General features: G+C 43.5%; 1 protein-coding gene across 6 annotated transcripts in view; it reads left to right on the forward strand.

Moving 5' to 3' along the window:
- The window catches only part of MTSS1 (MTSS1, I-BAR domain containing), a 146,481-nt gene that overhangs the window by 19,915 nt on the left and 106,517 nt on the right, over window positions 1–20,049 (forward strand). For all 6 annotated transcript variants that reach the window (XM_015593024.2, XM_015593028.2, XM_015593023.2 and 3 more), the window contains exons 2-3: window positions 2,714–2,775; window positions 6,226–6,299. In XM_015593024.2, coding sequence (XP_015448510.1) covers window positions 2,714–2,775; window positions 6,226–6,299 — 136 coding nt within the window. The remainder of the gene's footprint in view (window positions 1–2,713; window positions 2,776–6,225; window positions 6,300–20,049) is intronic.

The raw sequence follows: 20,049 nt of genomic DNA on the forward strand, positions 1-20,049 counted from the left end.
CTCCCGGATGGGAGTGGGTGGTGCCGGGGAGAGGAAAACCTGGCTCTCATGTCCTTGTCTTTTGTGTAGACGCGAGATGATGCTGCCTTTGGCTAGAAGTTGGTGGTCAGTATCTCTGAACATCCTCATTCTTTTCATAAAGCTTCTCATACTGTCCTGTGGATCAGAAAGAGAAAGAATGGCCGGATGAGGCTGTAATGGGTCGGTCGAACTCTTGTGCTCTTGAGGGTGCTAACTGATGTCCGTTGCCCGCTGGTCGACTGGTCTCTACCTTACCTGCTTCTTTATTTGAGTATAGATGTAGAAGGGGGTGTTCATGCCTGGACTTGATAGGAAAATGCTAAATATGTTAGCTGTTACAGTTGGAATCCCCACAATGTCTTGATGAGCCTGGAACAGGGGTAGCCTGAGCTCTCACAAGGCTTCATTCAACATAAGTTAGAATAAAGTCATGCTCTTGGGTTGAAGAACCCTCACCCGCATTCCCTTACGCCTAACCCAGGTCACAAAGACTGGATGGAGACTACGTGGCTTAGCAGTATGGTGACAAGACCCGGGCATGGGTACTGGCATCGTAGCTCAGGGCCTCTGCCAGGATCCCTGACCTAGTGTCCCTTAGCGTCCCAAGAGCAAGTCGCTGCTTGGAGGAGTAAGTCGCAGGCCTGCAGCTGGGCCAAGCAGAGTCCAGAGGCACCAGTGCAGAGCGGATGGATGTGATCTAGCAGCTGGTGTGTGACAGACTGTAGGGTTTGGGTGGATTGTAAATTCACGGTGCTGTTGTTGCCAGCACCTCTAATTCGATCTTAAATATTTTATGTAATGACTTGTTTTTTTCATAAAAATGATACACAGCCTTATTTAAAAAAGTAGCCATGGCTGTAGAAGAAAGTACAAACGAGAAAGCAACACATTGGTCCAAATCTTAGTTTCTGGAAATGGCCCATTTTAATATTTGGTGGACAGTTTTCTGGATATCTCTCTGCATATTTTCAGACAGACTTGACAGCTAGAGAAATACGTACATAGTTACTTTTATAACGAGGTGTTCATGCTGTGTGGTGTTTCACAATAAAAATATATTTAATTTTACTTTCATTTAACTGAAGAATCAAAACTGAAGTGAAGTAATACCAAAGAAATTGCTGAATTTCAGGGAATTGTTTGTTTACCAAAAGAAATAAATTCCTCAGACATTCCTCTAAAGCAGTGGTTCTTAACTGGGGAAGATTTGCCCCCACAGAGACATCGGGCAATGTTGTTACAACCAGCAGCATCTGTGAATGTTACTGGCACCTAGTGAATAGAGGTCAAGGATGCTGCTAAATGTCCTACAATGCACAGGGCAGCTCCCCATGAAAAAGGATCACCTGGCCCAAAATGTCAGTAGTGGTGATGTTAAGAGACTGCCTTGAAGGCTAAGAAAAAAAAAAGATTATTAAAACCATTAGGAAGGTGAAATCATTATGTTTTAGCTCAGTTGCAGTTTTAGACTATTTGGATTGGGCTTCTCAAGTGAAAGACGAGACGATTAACTTCATCGTATCGTTTCTCCCTCCTCTCCTCAGTGGCAGAATCAGAAGTGGCACGTGTTGTTTTTACCATGTCACGGTTCATTTACATTCTGTCCTCCAACCATAACCCTCCCAGATGTTTAGTCTTAGTTCTATATTTAAATGATTCGGTGCCAAACACCGCTTCTGTAACCATGGTTTCCTTTCCTGGGTTTGTTTTGCATCACCTATTGGTCGGTTGGCTCCTTGATCTTAATATAAATGTAATGTGTATGCACAGGGGGGTGTCAGACCTCACCCTGATTTGGCTCAGTCAGAATTGCACCTACAGCTTTGAGTTTGTGTCTGAATGCCGTGCTTCGAAGGAGAGTAGGGAGACACAATGGGGTGGTCCCAGGACACTGTGGGGATGTGAGCCGGGGTCCCGGGTAGAAAGGGGATTGCACTTGGGGAGCTGAAAGAGGGAAGGCTGCGGATGAATGTGCCGGTTATCCTCAGTTCTTTGAGAAGGCTTCCATGTGGAAGCAGGATTGGTTTTAGAACTCTGAGGGTCCCCAGAAGGTTAGAACTAGGGTGCAGGGGTATGTAGGACAAGGTAGAGGATGTAGACTGCTGTGGGAGGGTGCCGAGTTCGCTATTAGCTGGAATGTGCTGGGGAACCACCTGTCGCCATGTTGTATGGAGATGGCTGGGTTCAAGCCATCAGCACAGCAGCTATGTTTAGGTAGCCTCCCAACCTTGAAACTCTGATAGTCTGATAATGTTTCCAAGTAGCCACCTGGCCTGGGGAGCAGCCCCAGCCACTCTGCTTCTCTCCCCCCGGGCATTTGGGATAAGAGTGAGAAAGCCAGAGCCGTGGTCAGATGGTTCAGGGTAAAGCCTTAAATACTCTGCACATTTTGAATTTGGACCCGCCATTCATTGACTCAAAAAGTGACGCATCAATGTACGCGTTAGTTTCTGCCAAAGTTGTTCTAGTTGATGTCTGTAGTGTTTACAAGATTACAGGGATCGAGTGCATTCGAAACCCGTTCCTGAGCCAATACGTTTATATACGATCTGGGTAACATACCAGGGACTGCAGAGGAGGAGAGCATACACGGATTGTTCCCTGTGTGATTGGAACTGGGTGTTCTTTTGTTGTTTTAATCAGATGTCTGTCACAGCTCGACTTACTGATTGATGACTTTGTTTTGTTGTAGGGGAGCTATCCAGTTTGGGAAGATTTCATAAACAAAGCGGGAAAGCTACAGTCCCAGCTTCGGTGAGTAGAAGCCTGTTGGCTCCAGGAAAATGGCCATGTCCTTGGACAAAGGATGGACTAGGATGGACCCAGGACGCAGACGGGGGTTAATATTCAAAGTGTTACAGATATAGAAGCATGTGGTGGGTTCTGATTTGAGCATTGCCACTTACTAGCCCTGTGCCCTGGCCTCTGATTCTCCTATATGAAATTGAACTCATCTGCTCTGCCTCCTTCCAAGGGAGTTTTGAGACTTAAAGGGGGTATTATATGTGAAGTAATAAGGGGCAACATTAATGTGGTGTTCGCTGTGCACCAGGCTTATGTTAGCCTGATTGAGGCTTACAACCCCACGAGGTAAGTACAGTTATTTCACTTATGAGGAAACCGAGGCATGGAGGAGTTACATAACCCAAAGTCACAGAGCAGAGTGGGGATTTGAACTCACGCATATGGCTCCAGTGTTCATTCTGCTTACAGCTTATTCTTATAAAGAGCGTCAAACTTAGTGCTGACTGTTACAGAATCCCATTTACATGGTATGTCTAGAAAAAGCTAATCTGCAGAGACAGGTGTGGATTGGTGGTTGCCTGGGGCCATGGGCGGAAGAGGAGATTGAATACAAATGGGCATGAAGGATCTTTTTGGGGTGATGGAAATGTTCTAAAATTGGATTATGATGGTAGTTATATAACTCTAAATTTACCAAAAAATGGTTGAATCAGATACCCCAAAAGGGTGAATTTTGTGGTATACAAATTATTCCTCAGTAAAGCTGCTTAACAAACAATAAGATTTAGTGCTGCTCTAAGGGGCTATTATTATTGCCTCATCTTGTGCTTATTCTTACATCATTTGATAAGAAATGGAAGATATTTCAGCATCTTCTTGTTAAAGCTGTGTGCTTGTAATCAGTGGGGAGAAGGGGGACTGTTGTACTTTGTGGGTGTTCCATGAGAGATGAGACGGTTAAAGAAGCAGTCATTTTCCTGGCCCCTGTTCGTGGTGCGCGGGGCATGACGTAGGGTGGTTTGGATGTATAAGGATGGTTTTCCAGAGAATGAAGTGGGTAGGTATGTTTCAGGATCAAAAGCCATGGGAATGACAGAGAGAGGACAGAGGGATGACTCGATGCTCTTGGCCTTTGCCTGTGGACACCAGAGCTTTAGCCATAGGACTGGACATTGCGTGGCTGACCTGGAGATTAGGAGAGAAGAACCTGGGAGAGGTGGGTCTTTTCCTTCCTGATCCTCAGCTTCGTGGGTTCTGGATTCCCAGAGCCGTGAGTGGCCTCCCGATGGACAGTGGGTTCTGGGACACGGCTCCTCCTCCACTCGTCAAGTCCTTTACCATTTCTTTGCTTAAGAACTTGTGATGACTTTCTGCCAAGTCGGATCCAACCTCCTCTGCTCAGAATGTAAAGCCCTTGGTCTGAGCCCTTCGCCTTACTTATCTCTGACACTATTATCATTTACTTCACATAGGTTAGCCACCATCCTGTAGTAAAACAATAAAACATTTAAGCCCCCCCCCCCCCACTTTTTCTTATCTGGTCTCATTTAATTATCTGACAGGCTTTCAGGGTTGACCAAGGAAAAGATTCTTTTCCCCTTTTACCAACAAGGAAGCCAGAGTTTGAAGTAATTAACCGATTAGCCGTCCTAAACATACAGAGTAAGGCACAGAGCACACCGATCCCTACTGGTACAAAGTTCATGTTCTATTTTTTTATAGCATTCAGGCCTCCTGAAAGCAAGGACCATTTCTTTATTTTGTCAAACTACTAGAAACTGGCTGAGGGCACTGTAGGGGCCTCATGTAGTTTTCTTTATTAGAGAAAGGATAAAGATAAGACCGTAGAAGAGGCAAATAAATCTGGGAGGATTTAAGCTGAACTCCTCTCTGCTGCCTGTGGTTGCATGTTCATCCTGTCCCATTGGAGAGGGTAAGATGACTTCTGACAGCAGCGGACAGTGAAACATGAGTCATTGGAAGGCAGTGTTTAAAAACTCTTAATTCCTCACACTTGACCACTGTCCTCATTTTCTGTACAGCCCTGGTGGCTGCGTAATGCTCAAGGCACCTCTCCTGCAGGCTCATTAAATTTGGATGATCGGCATTGACTTGAATGAGAATAAATCCAGCCTCTGTGTCAGATATTAATCGTAGGTCAGAATGAGTTATTTATAAGTCCCAGGGTGTTTGGTAAAGCTAACTTTTCTAGAGTTCGCATTTGATGTCAGTTCTTTTAAAAATGTGCTTCGAAGTGGGTTTTTTGTTTTGTTTTGTGTGTATATCATTTTTTATTTTTTAATTTGAGTGGAAGCTTTCTTGCTCTACTGGAAAATATCGGGCCTCATTTCGAAGTTTGCTGGTGTCCCCTGGGATGGCTCCCAGCACCTCCAGGGGCCTGTTGTCTCACAGCCACTGTCGCTTGTGCTTAAAGGCCACTTCTTTCCTTTTTCTCCATTTCCAACCCCTTCCTTTCTCACCTTCTACAGCAACTTTTCATTCTTAGGAGTGCTCAGTAAAGGCTGGATTCATAAGTAATTCTTGGAGTCAGCGTCAGGGATAAGCTCCGTTGTAAAGCTGGCTTGCTTGTCCGGGGAAGCCACGGCCCATGTCCGCATGGCCCGACGTGCAGCAGTGCTTACTCTTCATTGAGTGACATTTTGGATCGTCACTCCAGGAGCCAGAAGACCACAGAGTGCTCAGGGCATCACTTCAAGAGCATGTGAAGAGCTCAGGACAATTTCTAGGCCAGCAGATGAGTATAGTAACTTCTTCCCATTCTCAGCTTTTAAGAATTCAGAAGATACAGCTGAGATGGCATTGTAAGGGTGGAAAAATAGTATCTGATTTTTATCGTAATTATGATGTAGGAGGAAAAGTCACATAGCTCAGATCTTGTCATTTAGTGGGATGAGCACAGGGCTGTGAGTCTGGTCTCTTTTTCCCATCTCTAAAATTAGTTGTTTAAACTAGATGATCTCTCATTAAGAGTCCTTCTCCCAATCCATGTATGTATGTATGTATGTACACACACACACACACACACACACACACACACACACAGTTTTCCTACTCTAAAATTAATTTTACTGGTACCATTTATATACTTTAATGATTTTTTTTTTGGCCAAAACACCTGTCTTTTCCTCCTTTGTGGAATTTTACCTGGTAATAATTTTATACTGTCAGGCGAAATGGGATGGGAAGAACGGCTGGCATTTATCGACTAGCACAGAATGAGCCGGACATGATTGGGGCAGAGTGCTAACAATCTGAGAAGGAGAAATCGCTTCCTGAGAAAAAGGTGGGCCCACAAAACCAGTGGTTACCCATGGCCGGTTGAGTCGTTTTCCCTGCAAGGTGACGTTCAGGCCTCAGCAGAGGTTTTAGCCCTTTGGCTGTCGTGGATTGGTGAGTGTGACACGTGCCTCATGCTTTTGTTATCTGTTTGCCTTGTAGGACAACAGTAGTAGCGGCAGCTGCCTTCTTGGACGCCTTCCAGAAAGTGGCTGACATGGCTACCAACACACGTGGTAAGCAGATGGAGGGGTGGCTTCCAGCCTTAACCGAATTCAGCACGTGGGCTCTTTCCCGGGGGTGGCGTCAGGAGGAGATCCAGCTTAAGTTATCAGAGCTTAGCGGACTCAAATCTTAACTGTTTTCAACTTGGTGAGATTCCCACATGTTAGAATTTGCACAGAGTTCTCCAGATAATAAAGCACAAGAGAAGAAGAATGAAAAATGCAGGAACTACTGCTTATGCGTGAGGTGGCTCGGTGTGTTTTCTGGTCACTTTCAATGCCGATTGGAGAGCCTCGAGCTGTGCATTTGGCTGTCCTGAGCATTTCCTTGTTCCCTGCACTGCGGAATGGGAAGCAGTGAGGTTGATGGGATAGGCCGTTTTCTGGGTTCTGGAAAATGAGCAACCCTTGGATAAGCAGTGTCCAGTTGTGTCGTATCTATTTATGTGTCTCCTGCATTTGACTGCAACCCCTCTGGGGTACAGACTATGACTTATTCATGTCTGAATCCCCCAAAGCATAGTGCCTAGAACATAGTAAAGGTTTACGGTATGTTTACTAAAGCAATGAGCAAAGGGAAATCTTCTGAAAACTCGTCATGGTTTCAGAGACTACCGAATCATACAAAAAACGAATAATAACACATGAAAGGTGTCAAGAAGAAAATGAATACCCCCGTATCCACCACCATCGTTAGAAATGTGATATTACCTGCAACGTGGAAACCCCTGTTCAAAGAGGGGGGCTTTCCTTTTCATTCTCAGGTGGAGAATCTCTCCTGCCTGTCGACTTACCTGTCAGGGTCTGCTTGTGCACTGACAGCTATATGCTTGTTCTATCCTTGTCATAGTGACATTGGAAAATGTGGGTGTCGGGGGGCTGTTCCTAGTCACATGAGAGTTCAGCTTCTCTGAAGCACATGGTGGGTACCTCCGGTGGGCTTCAGTAGGCACCTGTTTTCCATACCTGCTGAGTTAAATAGCTGAGCGAATCTGTGGCAAGTACACTTCTCATTCACTCAAGAAACTTGAAAACTGCTAATATGTCAGGCAGTATCGTGGGGCCACAGACATCAGTGCATTACTCTCCTCGTTCTGGAGGCGCTTCCATTCCATTTTGGGAGAAAATGTAATGTGCAAATCGAGAATTTCGGTGCAGACAGAAATCATGCGTTTGGTATGGTAATCATGGTAGAACAGAGTGCCCGGGGAATATAGAAAAGTGAGCAATTGAGCCAGCTTGGGGAGTTGAGGAAGTTCTCCCAGGGGAGGTAATATTTCTCCTCGTTTCCAAGATGCCAACAGGGTTTCAGAAGGCTCCCTAGGAAAATGTGGTGGTGACATCGGAGTAGCGGTGTCTTCACCCGGTTTGTCAGCTCGCTATGGGTCTTCATCAGTATATTTTTAAGCCCTTCAAAAAAATTATTGTATAGCCTAGCTGTGTTCGTTACAGAAACTTTAGAAAACTTAAGTATAAAGACGAATATAGCATTCAAGCCTGTGTTCACCATCGTTAGTGTTATTGGATCTGTTTTATAATATTTTCTTATACTTTGCCAGTATCTGGAACTGGGCTTGTCAGTTACATCGATGTCTTTCTAGAATAGCCATCAGAATATGAATATGTCTGTTTTAAAAGTTGCTCTACTATTTTAAGGAAACTAGATGTCTGACATTGCATTTTTTGATGCTCTGTGATTCATAAGTTTTTATATTTTAATGTTTGATTATTGGATGGACCCTAAAGGATCAATTAGAAAGGCATCCTCTGACTGTCCGTAATTTCCTGCAGTGGGAACCTGGTTTTTGTAGAGAACCCCACAGAGGTTCTCCGTGGGAAACGAGATCCTACGAGTGCCATGGCTGAAGGGAGGAAAAACAGAGCAATTATTTGTGGGAAGAGAAACCAGAATAGCCTCTCTGTGGTGGCGATATGGGTAGAGTAGGAGCTTAGAGGGGATGTATTTGACAAAAGACAGATAATGTCACAGTGAACAGACCCGGCTTTGATATATTTTTAAACCATTCAACTTCAGGTCATTTATAGCCATGCCAGAATACTTTACATCTCACCACGTCTAGAATCCATATACACCGGGGGAAAATAAATTTCTTTTGCATGTGGGAGGGTGAGGACTCTCACATGATCTAAAAAGTGTATGGTTCATGGAAAGGAGGTATATTTTATGGAGATGATAAGAAAGAAACTTGAATATACTTTTCATATGTTCAATAAGCATCAGAAGGCATTTTTATTAAGTTAATTTTTATTTGAAAATCGGAAAAAAAAACCCCCAAAAACCATGCTCTTGAGTTTAAAAAAATCATATAACAAAATATATATAATTAAATTTACCTTCCCAGTACCTTTTGCAGGGATTGGGTTTAGTGTCATTTATGGACTTTTCTGCATACATAAACCCATCTGGGAGGGAAAAAAGCTAGTTGTAGCATAATATATAGAATGCCGTATGTAATAGAGTATATCCGTGTGATCTTTTTCAAAAGGTGGTCTATGGAAAACATTGTCCCTGTGCTCTTACTTCACAGTCTATTATGGTTATCATCCTATGTCAGTACCTATAGATCTACCTTGTTTTTTTCTAGCAGCAAAATGGAATTTCACTGTCTGGATATAGCACAATTTAATCATTCTTCTGTTGAAGCATATTTAGATTATCTCCATTTATTTGCTGTTACAAGCTATGCTGCAATTAATGCCCGCGTGTACGTCCTTTGGGAGATCTATGCGTAATTTATTTTTAATAGTGTACACATCACCAAGGAAACGATGAATCTGTAGAAAATGCTTCAAGCTGTTTTTGTCAGCAGCAAATATATTTGGGCTTAAGGTTGTGAAGGCTGGAACTCAGAAACAGTTCGCAGTTTGATATCTACCCTCTACAGAAAGTCCAGTGTCTTGCTTTGAGCCTAGAGGTATATTTTTCTGGTCCTTCTCCTGGAAGAGATGGAAGAGAATAGCAGTTATTCGTTAAGAGTGTCTCTTTTGGGCAAGTGTCCATAATTTCAAGCTGTCAGATCTCTGGTTTCCAAAATATTAGCATTCTATGTTTCTGAAAGGTCCTTGTCCTTTTTAGCACATACTTTACATTAGCTCTTGATACAGTTTATTTGGGAACAAATTTTAAAGCTAGTCACTATACAAGCAAAATCAGTTGTTATATAACTATTGTTACGTAGAATGTGGAAATATGTTAGAATCCTATTTTGTTCACTTTTTTTTTAAATGAGAGTACAAGTTACTTTTAAAATGTGTATTTAGGTTAAGAATTAAACTGTAATGGAATTGAGGCGTTTATTAGTGCCATAATACATGATACAGGTCCAAATTTTGTTGACTTTGCACTCTGGAATGAATATACAACTTGTGTTTAATATGAAAGCACAATTTTTTTTTTTTTGCATTATTGGCCACAAGGAATTAGTGTCTAGGCGTTCAGCATACATAGAACTTTGTGGAGCAGGGTCCCCATTTTCCTGGTGTCTATGATGGATCAGAGGTGGTTATAGGAGTTGAGAAATGTTTGCTCCGACTGGCATGAAGTTGTGTAGGCTACTTAAAAAAAATAAAAAAGAAAAGAAGCTAAGGTGGTGGGGGAAGCTTCTCAGCCCACCGCAGTGGAGGTGACCGGTCTTGGAGAGCGGCCTTCCTACACCTGTGAGCACGCACCCTCGCCCTCGTCCGCCAGGCCCTAGCTCTGCGTCTCCGTGGGAGGCAGGAGTGGTTGAGCTGATGAAATGCTGTCTCAGACAGCACTGGCCCTTCGCAGCCACTGCACCATTGCTTGTGTAAGCAAGGGCCTTTGAAGAGCATGATGCTGTGTGACTTTCGTTTTCGGCTGCCTGTGTGTGCCTCTGTAATTCCTTTGTAGCTTTGAAAAACCATCTCAGGGATGTTTAGATGATGATATACCAAACTCATGGTAAGGAATTTAAGATTCTAAGGACAGAAATGGATCTCCAGCCAACCGGATCATCTTCAATGTCCAAAACTCTTTCCATGTCACTTTTAAAAATGGGCATGGTTTCAATACTGAGGATGATAGCTGACCTTTATTAAATACGTAACCTGGGCAGGGCTCTGTCAGGTGTGTTTTACATATATTGAGTCTTTTTATTTTCCCAACAGCCCCACGAGGTAGGTGCTGATGTTCTTCATTTTTGGTGATGAAATCAGAATGAAGAGTTTACCTAACCTGCCTAAGGTCACGTGGCTAGTAAGCGGTGAAACCAGTCTGGCCCAGAGCCTAGACTTTTACCATTAAATTACGGGTCCTTATGTAAGGAGCTGCAGGATTTGGGATAAGCTTATTATTTACTTTTAAAGTTATTTGCTCCTGAATATATTAAAAAAAAAAAAACAATCTATGTAGCACCTTGGAGTAACAGATTGGGAGTTGGGATGCCTGTCTTCTGGCTATGCCAGCTGTGTGACCTCGAGTCATTTCATTTCACTTCTCTGGGCTTTAATTTCCCTACCCGTTTCAGATTTTCCCAAGGCCTAGATGGTCACAAGTAACCTTTTTCAGCTCTAATGTTCTGTGGTTTTAAATTTTGATTTGGCCTTATTAAATTCATAAAATGTGAATGAAGTCAGGCAGCCCGAGTTTTCTTCACTGTATTATCTTCAGAATTTCCAGTTTTTGCTCTGGAGACAAAGGGAATAGAGCAGAGTTAAGCAGAGAATAATGGAGGGGAGAGAGAAAAGGAAAATGGAAACTGCAGATGGGCATGTGGGTTGATCTGCGTTATAACAAAGGCCCCCTCTCAGGCAGGTAGCATAGGGACGACAAGGGCAGGTGGAAGCTGGAACTCTTAAGACAGCCGCCTCCATCCAGACAGTCAAGTGCGTGCTTTAATCAGTGAGCCTGGATGGCCAAGCTTCTGTGCATCAGTGAAGATCTCTATGGCGTACATTGGCAGAAGCAGTCCTAGTCCTTAAAAATACGTTATATTTTTAGTATACGTTACATGTTTTTAGTATCGATAGTGTTAAATGCCATGGCCACCAGATCGGGCTGCCTGGACCCCAGTCGTTCGGGAAGTCTGGTGTAGAGTCCAGGTCTCAGGGCCGGCCCTGCCTCGATGCCCACGGAATCCGAGTAAGCGGGTGGGACATGGGAACCTCAGGTCTGTAAAAGCTTCCCAGGGAAATAAGGCCTCTTGCCATCTTGCCATCACCCACCTGTCCAATGACATCTCCACCCATGGTTGGCAGTTCCCCCCGCAAAGAAATGCTCGGTGTTCCCTGGAACCCTTAAAACCTGCCATCCCTTTCTGCTTGCACGTGTGCTTTCCACCTGGAGTGCCCTTGCCTCTCCACCCGCTTTCTATGCTTGAGGGTCTGCTGCTTGTCTTCCAAGAGCCAGTAAAGGAGTCATATCGCCTATGAAACATTTGCCAAGATAAGGCAGGTTTCAGGCCTCAGGACCGCTGTGGCACACACTTCTGCTAGAGCACTCACCTCACTGTTGTCACCATCTTCCCATTAGACTGCAGACACCTCCAGGACAGGACCTGTGTCCTGCCCCTCTCTGAGAAACCTACATACCCAAATGCTAAGTATCTGGCATTTAGCAGGATGCAGACAGCTTTTGCATGCAGCCTAGGTGGGTCGGGTGGGGAAGGCTGTCACCGCTGGGGGTGGGAGGTTGGTACCGGGCCGTCTTTGGCCAGATTCCGTTTAGGAGTTCAGAATTCAAACCATGGCGACCCCTCCCTGAGGGTCGAGCCTCTGGTGAAACATGTGATTTCATTTTTCATTGTCGCTGAAGAGGGCGCAGCAATTCCGTGATAAGGCCATGGGTAGGTGGTGAAAGGCAGCCACCCTGCACTCGGTGGCGTGGGGGACTGGGTATCGAGAAGGAATCTTCTGTGCAAGGGATGCGATGCTGGGGAGCGGTTTCCAAGAGGCAGCCAGACTGGTTTTGTCTGCCCCCAGGTTTTATTTTAACCAGGTTGTCTAATCGAGACCTCATTGGCCTCTAACTTCTGGATTGACTTTGCCATTCAAGTTCAGAACTCTTTGATGGAGTGAGAGCCTTATTATTCCAGCCCGGGGAGCTACTTGGCCCCAAATTGAGAAAAAAAATTAATTATTTAAAAAAAGTCATAAAAAAGATCCTTCTCACAGGCCTGGAACCGAATATTCTTTGAAAATGACCTTAAAGGAATGTAGAACATTCATTCATTTGATTAAAAATAAAAAAGGCGTAAAGCTGCCATCTGCGAATCTACTGATGTGGCTACTGGTTTTTTACTCTTACAGGCCAATTCAGGTTCCTTAGTTATCTTTGGTTATTGTCCTTAGAATTCTGATAGGAAAAAAGAGAACTTATGCATCTAAGAAACAAACTCAGTTGTAGTTTTTCTTCAAGAGCCGAGCTTATTGTTTTGAAAGATTCAAGGATAGTATATTAATTTTTCTGAGGATCTTGTGCCTACCAAGGCTTTATAGATAATAGGTAAAAAAGGAATCTAGCATAAAGCATCTCCTGGAGGCTGGAGAAGAAGTTTTATGGCAAACTGGCTGATGGTAATTTTACTTAGAGCCTGTATATAGCTGTCACAGGGGGTCTAAAACCTTAGCTCTGATTTCCTAGAGCTTGGCACATCTTCAGTGACCAAGAAACAGTTGCCGATTTGCGAAAAAATTTATAAAGTGAAGCACTTCCTCGCTTGCTCTTAGAGCGCATGGACCAGGAGCTGTGTTCTCTAATATTTTTAAACGTGAATCTAGGCATGCTGTTTTGACCATGACCTAGAAACTCGATTGCTTTTCATTTTCGGGGTTTTGAACTTGACCCCTTGATTTTGATTCACATGACTTATTCTGAGTAAGCCCAAAGCAAATTTTGCCCTGCTGGCAGTTACATTTTGAAAATTCTCTTTGCTGTATCGTAGCGGGTGCTGAGAGTAAGAACAAAGCTATAAAAAATAAGAACGTTTGTAGTCGGTCGAAGTGGGAAATTGGCTGGGCCACGATAATGTTACCTTCCCATTTTCTTTTTCGTTCATTTTTTCCCCCTTTCTATGCTGGCCTGTGTTAGGACTTGACAGGTCCGGTGCGTGCTGTGGTGAATGACTCTGATGCAGTCCTGGCCTCGAGAGGCTTTCAGGCTGGGCCAGGGCCATTCCCTGTGACAGGATTTTCTGTGCTGATATAAATGTTACATATTTTCACCATCTAGTATGGTAGCCACTAGCCATACGTGGGGTTATTGAGCACTTGCAGTGTGGCTAGTGTCATTGAGGACCTGAATTTCTGATTTTTAAATCTTAATTTTTAATTTCAATAGCCACATACACCTAGTGGTACCATATTACATAGCACAGGGATAGGGAGTGTAATGTCTACAAATAAAGGCTTCTTCTGCTTTAACAGTAAATGTAATATTTTATGTTTTATATCAGAAAGTGTTATTGAGGACTTATGTATACCTGGGAATGCTAAGATCAGTTAGAAAGGGGCCTTGTTTCTGAGGCCTTGGGTCAGTAGGTGACAGAGGGTTAGGCAGTCCTGTGGTGGGGGTGTTAAGTGGAGAGGTGCATGTAAACAGTGATCGTTCCCAAAAATAAACGCATCCCCCTTCTTTTTCAAGCATGTCCATTTCACGCATTCTCAACAGACAGGATATTATTCCAAAGAGGATGAACATTGGTTCTTGAGGGGAGGGTGAACTTGCTCTTTTTTATACATCAGGCACAGATATACGTACAATATATAAGCAGGCATACCTGTATCTGTGGAATTAATATTTTATGAGGAGGTGGGTGATTAAGGGAAAAAAGTCCCACAAAGCTCCTTATGGGAATGATAATGGAATGATAATGGGGAAAGCTTGAGAAAATGGTGTTATGATGAAGGTTTAGCTTTTAAGACAAGTCAGCCTTTGCCTGTTCTTCCCTTCAAGGAGCATTTAAGGAATTAGGAACCTGAGAAAGGTGATTGCTGTTAGATACTTATTTGAATTAACAAAATTGGCAAAGTGAGTTCGTATTACCGAGCTCTGTACACATGTCAACAAGCCGTCTGGATTCAGCAGTGAGTTCAGAGGCTTCTGAGATTGGATTCTCTCTTCATTGTCATGTGTTGACCATTTGTAAATGTTCTTTACCACATATGCACGTGAAGAATGACTTCAGTGCCGGGTTGTGTCAAATAGCCCTCTATTAATTGGACTTTAAAACTACAATCCTTTTAATGAGGATACATGTGCATGTTTGTGTGTGTATATACACGTACATACACACAACCAGTATTTATAACAACCTGTGTGTGTGCGTAATGTATATGTGTTAGATAAAAGAAGGAAAGCCTTGGACCTCTCAAGCCACTCCATACTTAAATATGCTTATGTATATGTGTATGTATATATTTATTTTTATATTGAATACTTAATGGTTTCAATCTTATTTGAAGTATAAATAAAAAAACTTTTATAAGTTGTTATAGTAGTAGGTAACCTACCTAAAAACTGTGTGCCTATTACAAAAATGGTGCTTGAAGATATAAATCATCCATCTCCTCTACAGAGATTTTGCAGCTGCTATCGGCCTATTAAGGGGTGACATAAAACATACAATATCTTTTTAAATGGGTTCATAAAGCACTTTCTGCTTTTAGGTTTCATTATTTTGATGCTTTTCCACTCTGCTAGACCTTGAGTCATTTTAGTGCATTAGTACAACTCTGCACATTCTGCTTAGGATAAAACAACTTCTACAAAATGGCCCTATGAATGTAAAGTTTGTTTTACCATTTTCCATTTTTTAAGCTGTTATTTTTTGGTTTGCTTTATATGAAACTCGGTGTTGAGTCTAGGACAGTCGAGTGGCACATGTATTTTTAACTTTTTTTACATATTGCACTATAGATAAGGACTAGAAATAACAAAAGAGTTTATTGTTTATTGAGTATTTTTATTTTATAAATATAAAAAAATAATCTTTTGCCCACCCTCCTTTTTTTGGTCGAAAGAGTTAGGAGGTGGGTGCTTATGTATTTGATTATTTTGATAGGCAGGTGCATATATTCCAGAAGATTTGGGACCATGAAACAACTATTACTGGGGGTGAGATGAACACCCTTCTTTCCGATCCCATTCACCTTTTCTCGATGTTAAAACCGAAGACTGAGAGCACCATTCTCCATTCTACAAGCGTCCTTATTGATCTTTGGTTGCCAGAGGTGGGGCTGTCCCTTGTGGTCAGCCAGTGTCCTGCCTGTGCTGTGTTTGGCTCTTCACTCAGTCTTCCGGAAATGACACTTGAAAGAACAGTTGTTGTGGGTCAGCTTGAGAGGCACTCACCCGAGTCCCACTTTTACGTAAGGTTGTCCAGAGCAGGATGTCACCAGAATCATAAAAAATCCTATACCAGGGACGGCTGAGAATATCCACATTCTACACGCGAGCCCGTGTGTTTTGTTAAAGGGTGTCCCACCAGCAGCCGGAGAGTTTTGTCCTAGTGTATTTTCCCGGACGATGCTTGAATTAGAGTGTGTGCTGTTTTCTGTCTCCTGTCAGCAGTCTCGGTGAATGCTGGTGAATGATGCAGCAGGGAGGGAAGTCCAGGTGTGGAGAAGATGCGTGTTTTTATAGTTGACTGGGTCGATGTGTGTGCAGCAGGCTGTTTGTGTCGTGAGGCAGTTTCCGTAATGAAGTGATGTGCTCAGCACTTCATCCTTCCAGCTTGCAGGACTGTCGTGCATTTTGTACACAAACAGAGGGGATCCTTCCCGGTGTCCCTCCCTCTTCTCCACCCTAGTCCCTTTCTCTTTTTGTTTTGGCTTCATACCTAAGACGCCTCCACCCCATCCCGCTGCCACTCACACAAATGTGTCCTGGTCACTTTGGGTAAAATATTGATCAGCATTCTTAAAAAATGCATTTATTCTAGTTCTTACTCATGAGGCAAAAAAAAGTTTTTAAAACAATGCTTTCTTGCGAAAGATCATTTGCCATAACGTCGTGAACTTGGTCTGCCCACCTCAGATAAAAACAGCCGTTGAGAACATAAATGTGAATTTGAAGACTCTTGAAGTCGTCAAACTTGTATTTTTCTAGGATGAGTCTGCCTCCTCTCTGCTCCCTCTGATAAAGCCTCAGCCGGAAAACAGGCACAAAATGTGAAAACTGCTCTGCAGTAGGAACATTTTCACTTCAACTGTTCACGTGTGCTCTGCTCTAGGAAGGATGCAAAATTGGGAAGTAACTCAGAGAATAAAGAATATTCTCAAGGCCTTCCATCACCAAGAATCTGGCAGTGAATTCTCCGATACGTTTTTAAAGAAATTTGATTTTTATACACTACATTTAGAAATATGTACGTTGCTAAAGGTGAGAATTACCTGGAAGTTTTTTGTTTTGTTTTATTTTGTTTTTTTAACACAACTTTCTAGTCTTTTATTTTTAAGAAAGTACAGTGTTTTCTTATCCACCGTCTAGGGTATTTTCCCTTTTGCCCTTTTTATTTTTACAGGGCAAACGTAGTCTCAGCAAGGTGAAGTCACTTGCTCAAGGCCACTCGGCTAGTAAGGGGACAGTGGGGATGCTCATTCTGGCCCAGGGCTTTCTGTCCGAGAGCTGCATGGCGAACCTCTTGGTTAATGGTATTTGAGTAGGAAAGAACATGGGCTGTGAAAACAAATCTCTGCTCTATGTTCCCAGTCAATTAGTGTTTGTAAAGATTTGTGTTTGCTTGTTTGTTTAGATGAAATCCTGGTCATGTGATTTTCCAAAGCAGCTTTCCCACCAGTCTTTCCTTTTTCCGTGGGGGATGTTTTTGTTTTCTCGTAGTGTGTGTGTTTGTTTATATTTTAATCATTTGTTGTATTTGACATAAGCATATTGATCTGTGAGAATAAGTAGGCTTCTTCTACACTGTCTTAGTTTTGTGAGTATGTATCTGTGTGTATGTGCACCCACTACACACACACACACACACACACACACACGTGTATCTGTGTGCGTGTGCACCCACTACACACACACACACACACACACTCACACACACACACACTCTATGTGTTTTTTGATTCCCAAATGTTTCAAATTGTCATGGGACTCTTATTTCTAGTAAAAGACACTGCTGTGGAAATCTGCAGCATTTCCTGCTGTGTGTGCCAGGGCCCAAGGAGCCTGGTTGCCATGGAAACTAATATCCAGACTCTGGGTGGTACTTTTCTTTAGAGCTGCATTTGCCCGCATTTCACAGTTCCATTCAATGCTGCTTCTTCCCCCTTTAAAATAAGGAAAGGAAACAGCTGAATGATTACAAAATTTAAAGAAATGTATTATTTCTGCTAAGGCAGAAAGAGACCTTTAATGTGCACCCTTTTAATGGGATTGTCAGTGGTAGGGCAAAGGCGGTCCAAGTATCTGATAAAATACAAAAGCGTTGTGGAGCAGAGGGTGAAAATGGAGCCTTCCTCCCATGCTGCCGACGTACTTACTCCCAAGGCCCCTCTTGGGAGTAATGGGCATGCAGGGCCGACCCGGGCTTTATTCCACGGACTCTGTTTCAGTCCATTGGGTTTGTCAGAAGGGCCTGACGGCAGACAAAAGACCTTCAGCTCTCTGCATGTGCCCGTCATCCTGCCTTTTCTGACCCCTCTCTCTCTGAATCCACCCAGCAAACCACATCTGAGAGCCCAGAGAGCTTGCCTGGGTCCTAGCCCTCGATTGCCCACTTAAGCATGCGATTGCCGTCTGTGCCCGTTGAAAGGTGGAGGCTGACTATGAGAGCGCTCCTCCATTTGGATCATGTGATTCAAAGCCAAGTGCGAGATGTGTTGTTAGTACTGGAACCGGAAGAAATAATAAGCCATGTAAAAACACCCCTGTCCTTTGCCCCACCATGATGTTGGTGCTCCTGGCGGGCACTGGCCACAGGTGGGCTTACAGTGCGTCTGTTCCTTGGGCTTTGTTTGTCTCAAGCCAGCGCTGTGAGTGTGTGTTATTTGGAAACGGTGAGGTACCCCGGAGCCCTTGCCTGTCACAGGTGGCGGGAATCCTAGGCCAGGCATGGCCTGGAGGATTTACGGAGGGCCCTACCTGTCTGAGTTCTCCTCAGATGCTTTGTCTCAGTGAGGGTGGTGGTGAAACTTCATTTTGCAAACCAGGCAAACCAGCTTGGTGACTCCAAGCGACACACAACTTTGAGCAGCAGAGCCTGGAGTGTGTGTTCCCTCTGCGAGGTCCTTCAGGCCCACGTTCTTCCCACCTCAGATCCGTTGTGTATCTGGACCCACCCAGAAATTTAGACCACGGTTTCTCAGTCTCGGCACTAGTGACATTTTGGCCTGGGTCATTCTATGTTGTAGGGCCATTGTAGGATGTTTAGCAACATCCCTAGTCTCCAGTTGTGAAAACCAAAAACGTCTCTAGACGTCGCCAAATGTCCCATAGGGGACAAAATGGCCGTGGTTGTGAACCACTGAGCAAGACCTTTTAGGTGTTTCATTTGGCAGGTTAATGGAACGGTGGCTGTGCCTCTTTTGAGGCAGTTAGGGACAACTTGGTTCGTTTAAGCTAGGTTTTAAATTATTCATAACTAAGTTATGATTTTAGAAGTCTGACAATCCGTGCATTATTTCGTGTGAGAAATGACAACTGTGCCTGTTGTGTGTATGAAACTTTGTGGAGTCCACATCTTACCAAGAAGGACTACTTCCTTTTCACCAGAAGGTCATTTCCTGGTGTGAAAGTATGCACAGCTTTTTTCCAAATGATTAAGTCAAATTAGAACGGAGATGCGGTTGAACAGAGCGTTGGAGTTTTCGTTACAGATGAGCTGTCCTTCTTCATGGAGAGGCTGAGCCTGGGTCAGGAGGCCGGCTCCAGGTTCACACTGCCCAGTCACAGCAACGTGGCTTTGTCATCTATCGGACGATAGTTGGGTCTGCTATAGCTGCTTGTCAGGGTGACCATGGAGCTCAAATGAGGTTGTGGCTGTGAAAGCTCCAGACAGCTGTGGCACAAGGTCATGTGCTCCCGTATCGTGTGGCTTCTGGGGTCCCTGCTCACCTGAGGCCAGGTGGCTCCTCCCACGTTTAGACACCACGGCTCACTTCTGACTCCACTTTGCCTCCTTGTCTCCGCCTGTTGCTCCATCTCCAGCTTCTGCTCTAGACCCACTGACGTCTCTGTTTTTACTCTTGAAGGAATTCTTTTGACACTTTAAGATTCCTCTTGATTCTGTAGATTTTATTATTATTTTGTTTATCATTCTTATAGTCTGTTCATAATTATCAGTAAATTTGTACATATTATAAATATTCAGTATAAAAATAATTATTTATTATAGTGCTCATTAGATTTGGGGTATTCTAATGGTAACATAAATGTTTATTTTTATTTATCTTAATGTCTTATTTTTTCCTAGCTTTACTGAAGTATGATAAATAAAAATTGTGTATATTTAGGTTGTGCAATGATTTTTTTAAAGGTGTACAATGTGATGATTTAATACACATTGTGAGGTGATTACCACATAGTCAAGTTAATTAACAAATCCATCACCTGACACAGTTACATTTTTTAAATGAATTTTGAGTGTTTTAGTCGTCTGCCCCATGCCTGGGTACGTGGAATTTATCACCTTCCCCAGACTGGTGTGGACTCGGAATGTTCCTCTCCCGTCCCTCACCTGCAGAGCCTGGCTGACCCTCTAAGACAGGGGTCCCCAACCCGTGGGTCCCGGACTGGTACCAGTCTGTGGCCTGTTAGGAACTGGGCCGT

Source organism: Pteropus alecto, unplaced genomic scaffold (genome assembly GCF_000325575.1).
Source record: "Pteropus alecto unplaced genomic scaffold, ASM32557v1 scaffold164, whole genome shotgun sequence".
NCBI lineage: Eukaryota > Metazoa > Chordata > Mammalia > Chiroptera > Pteropodidae > Pteropus > Pteropus alecto.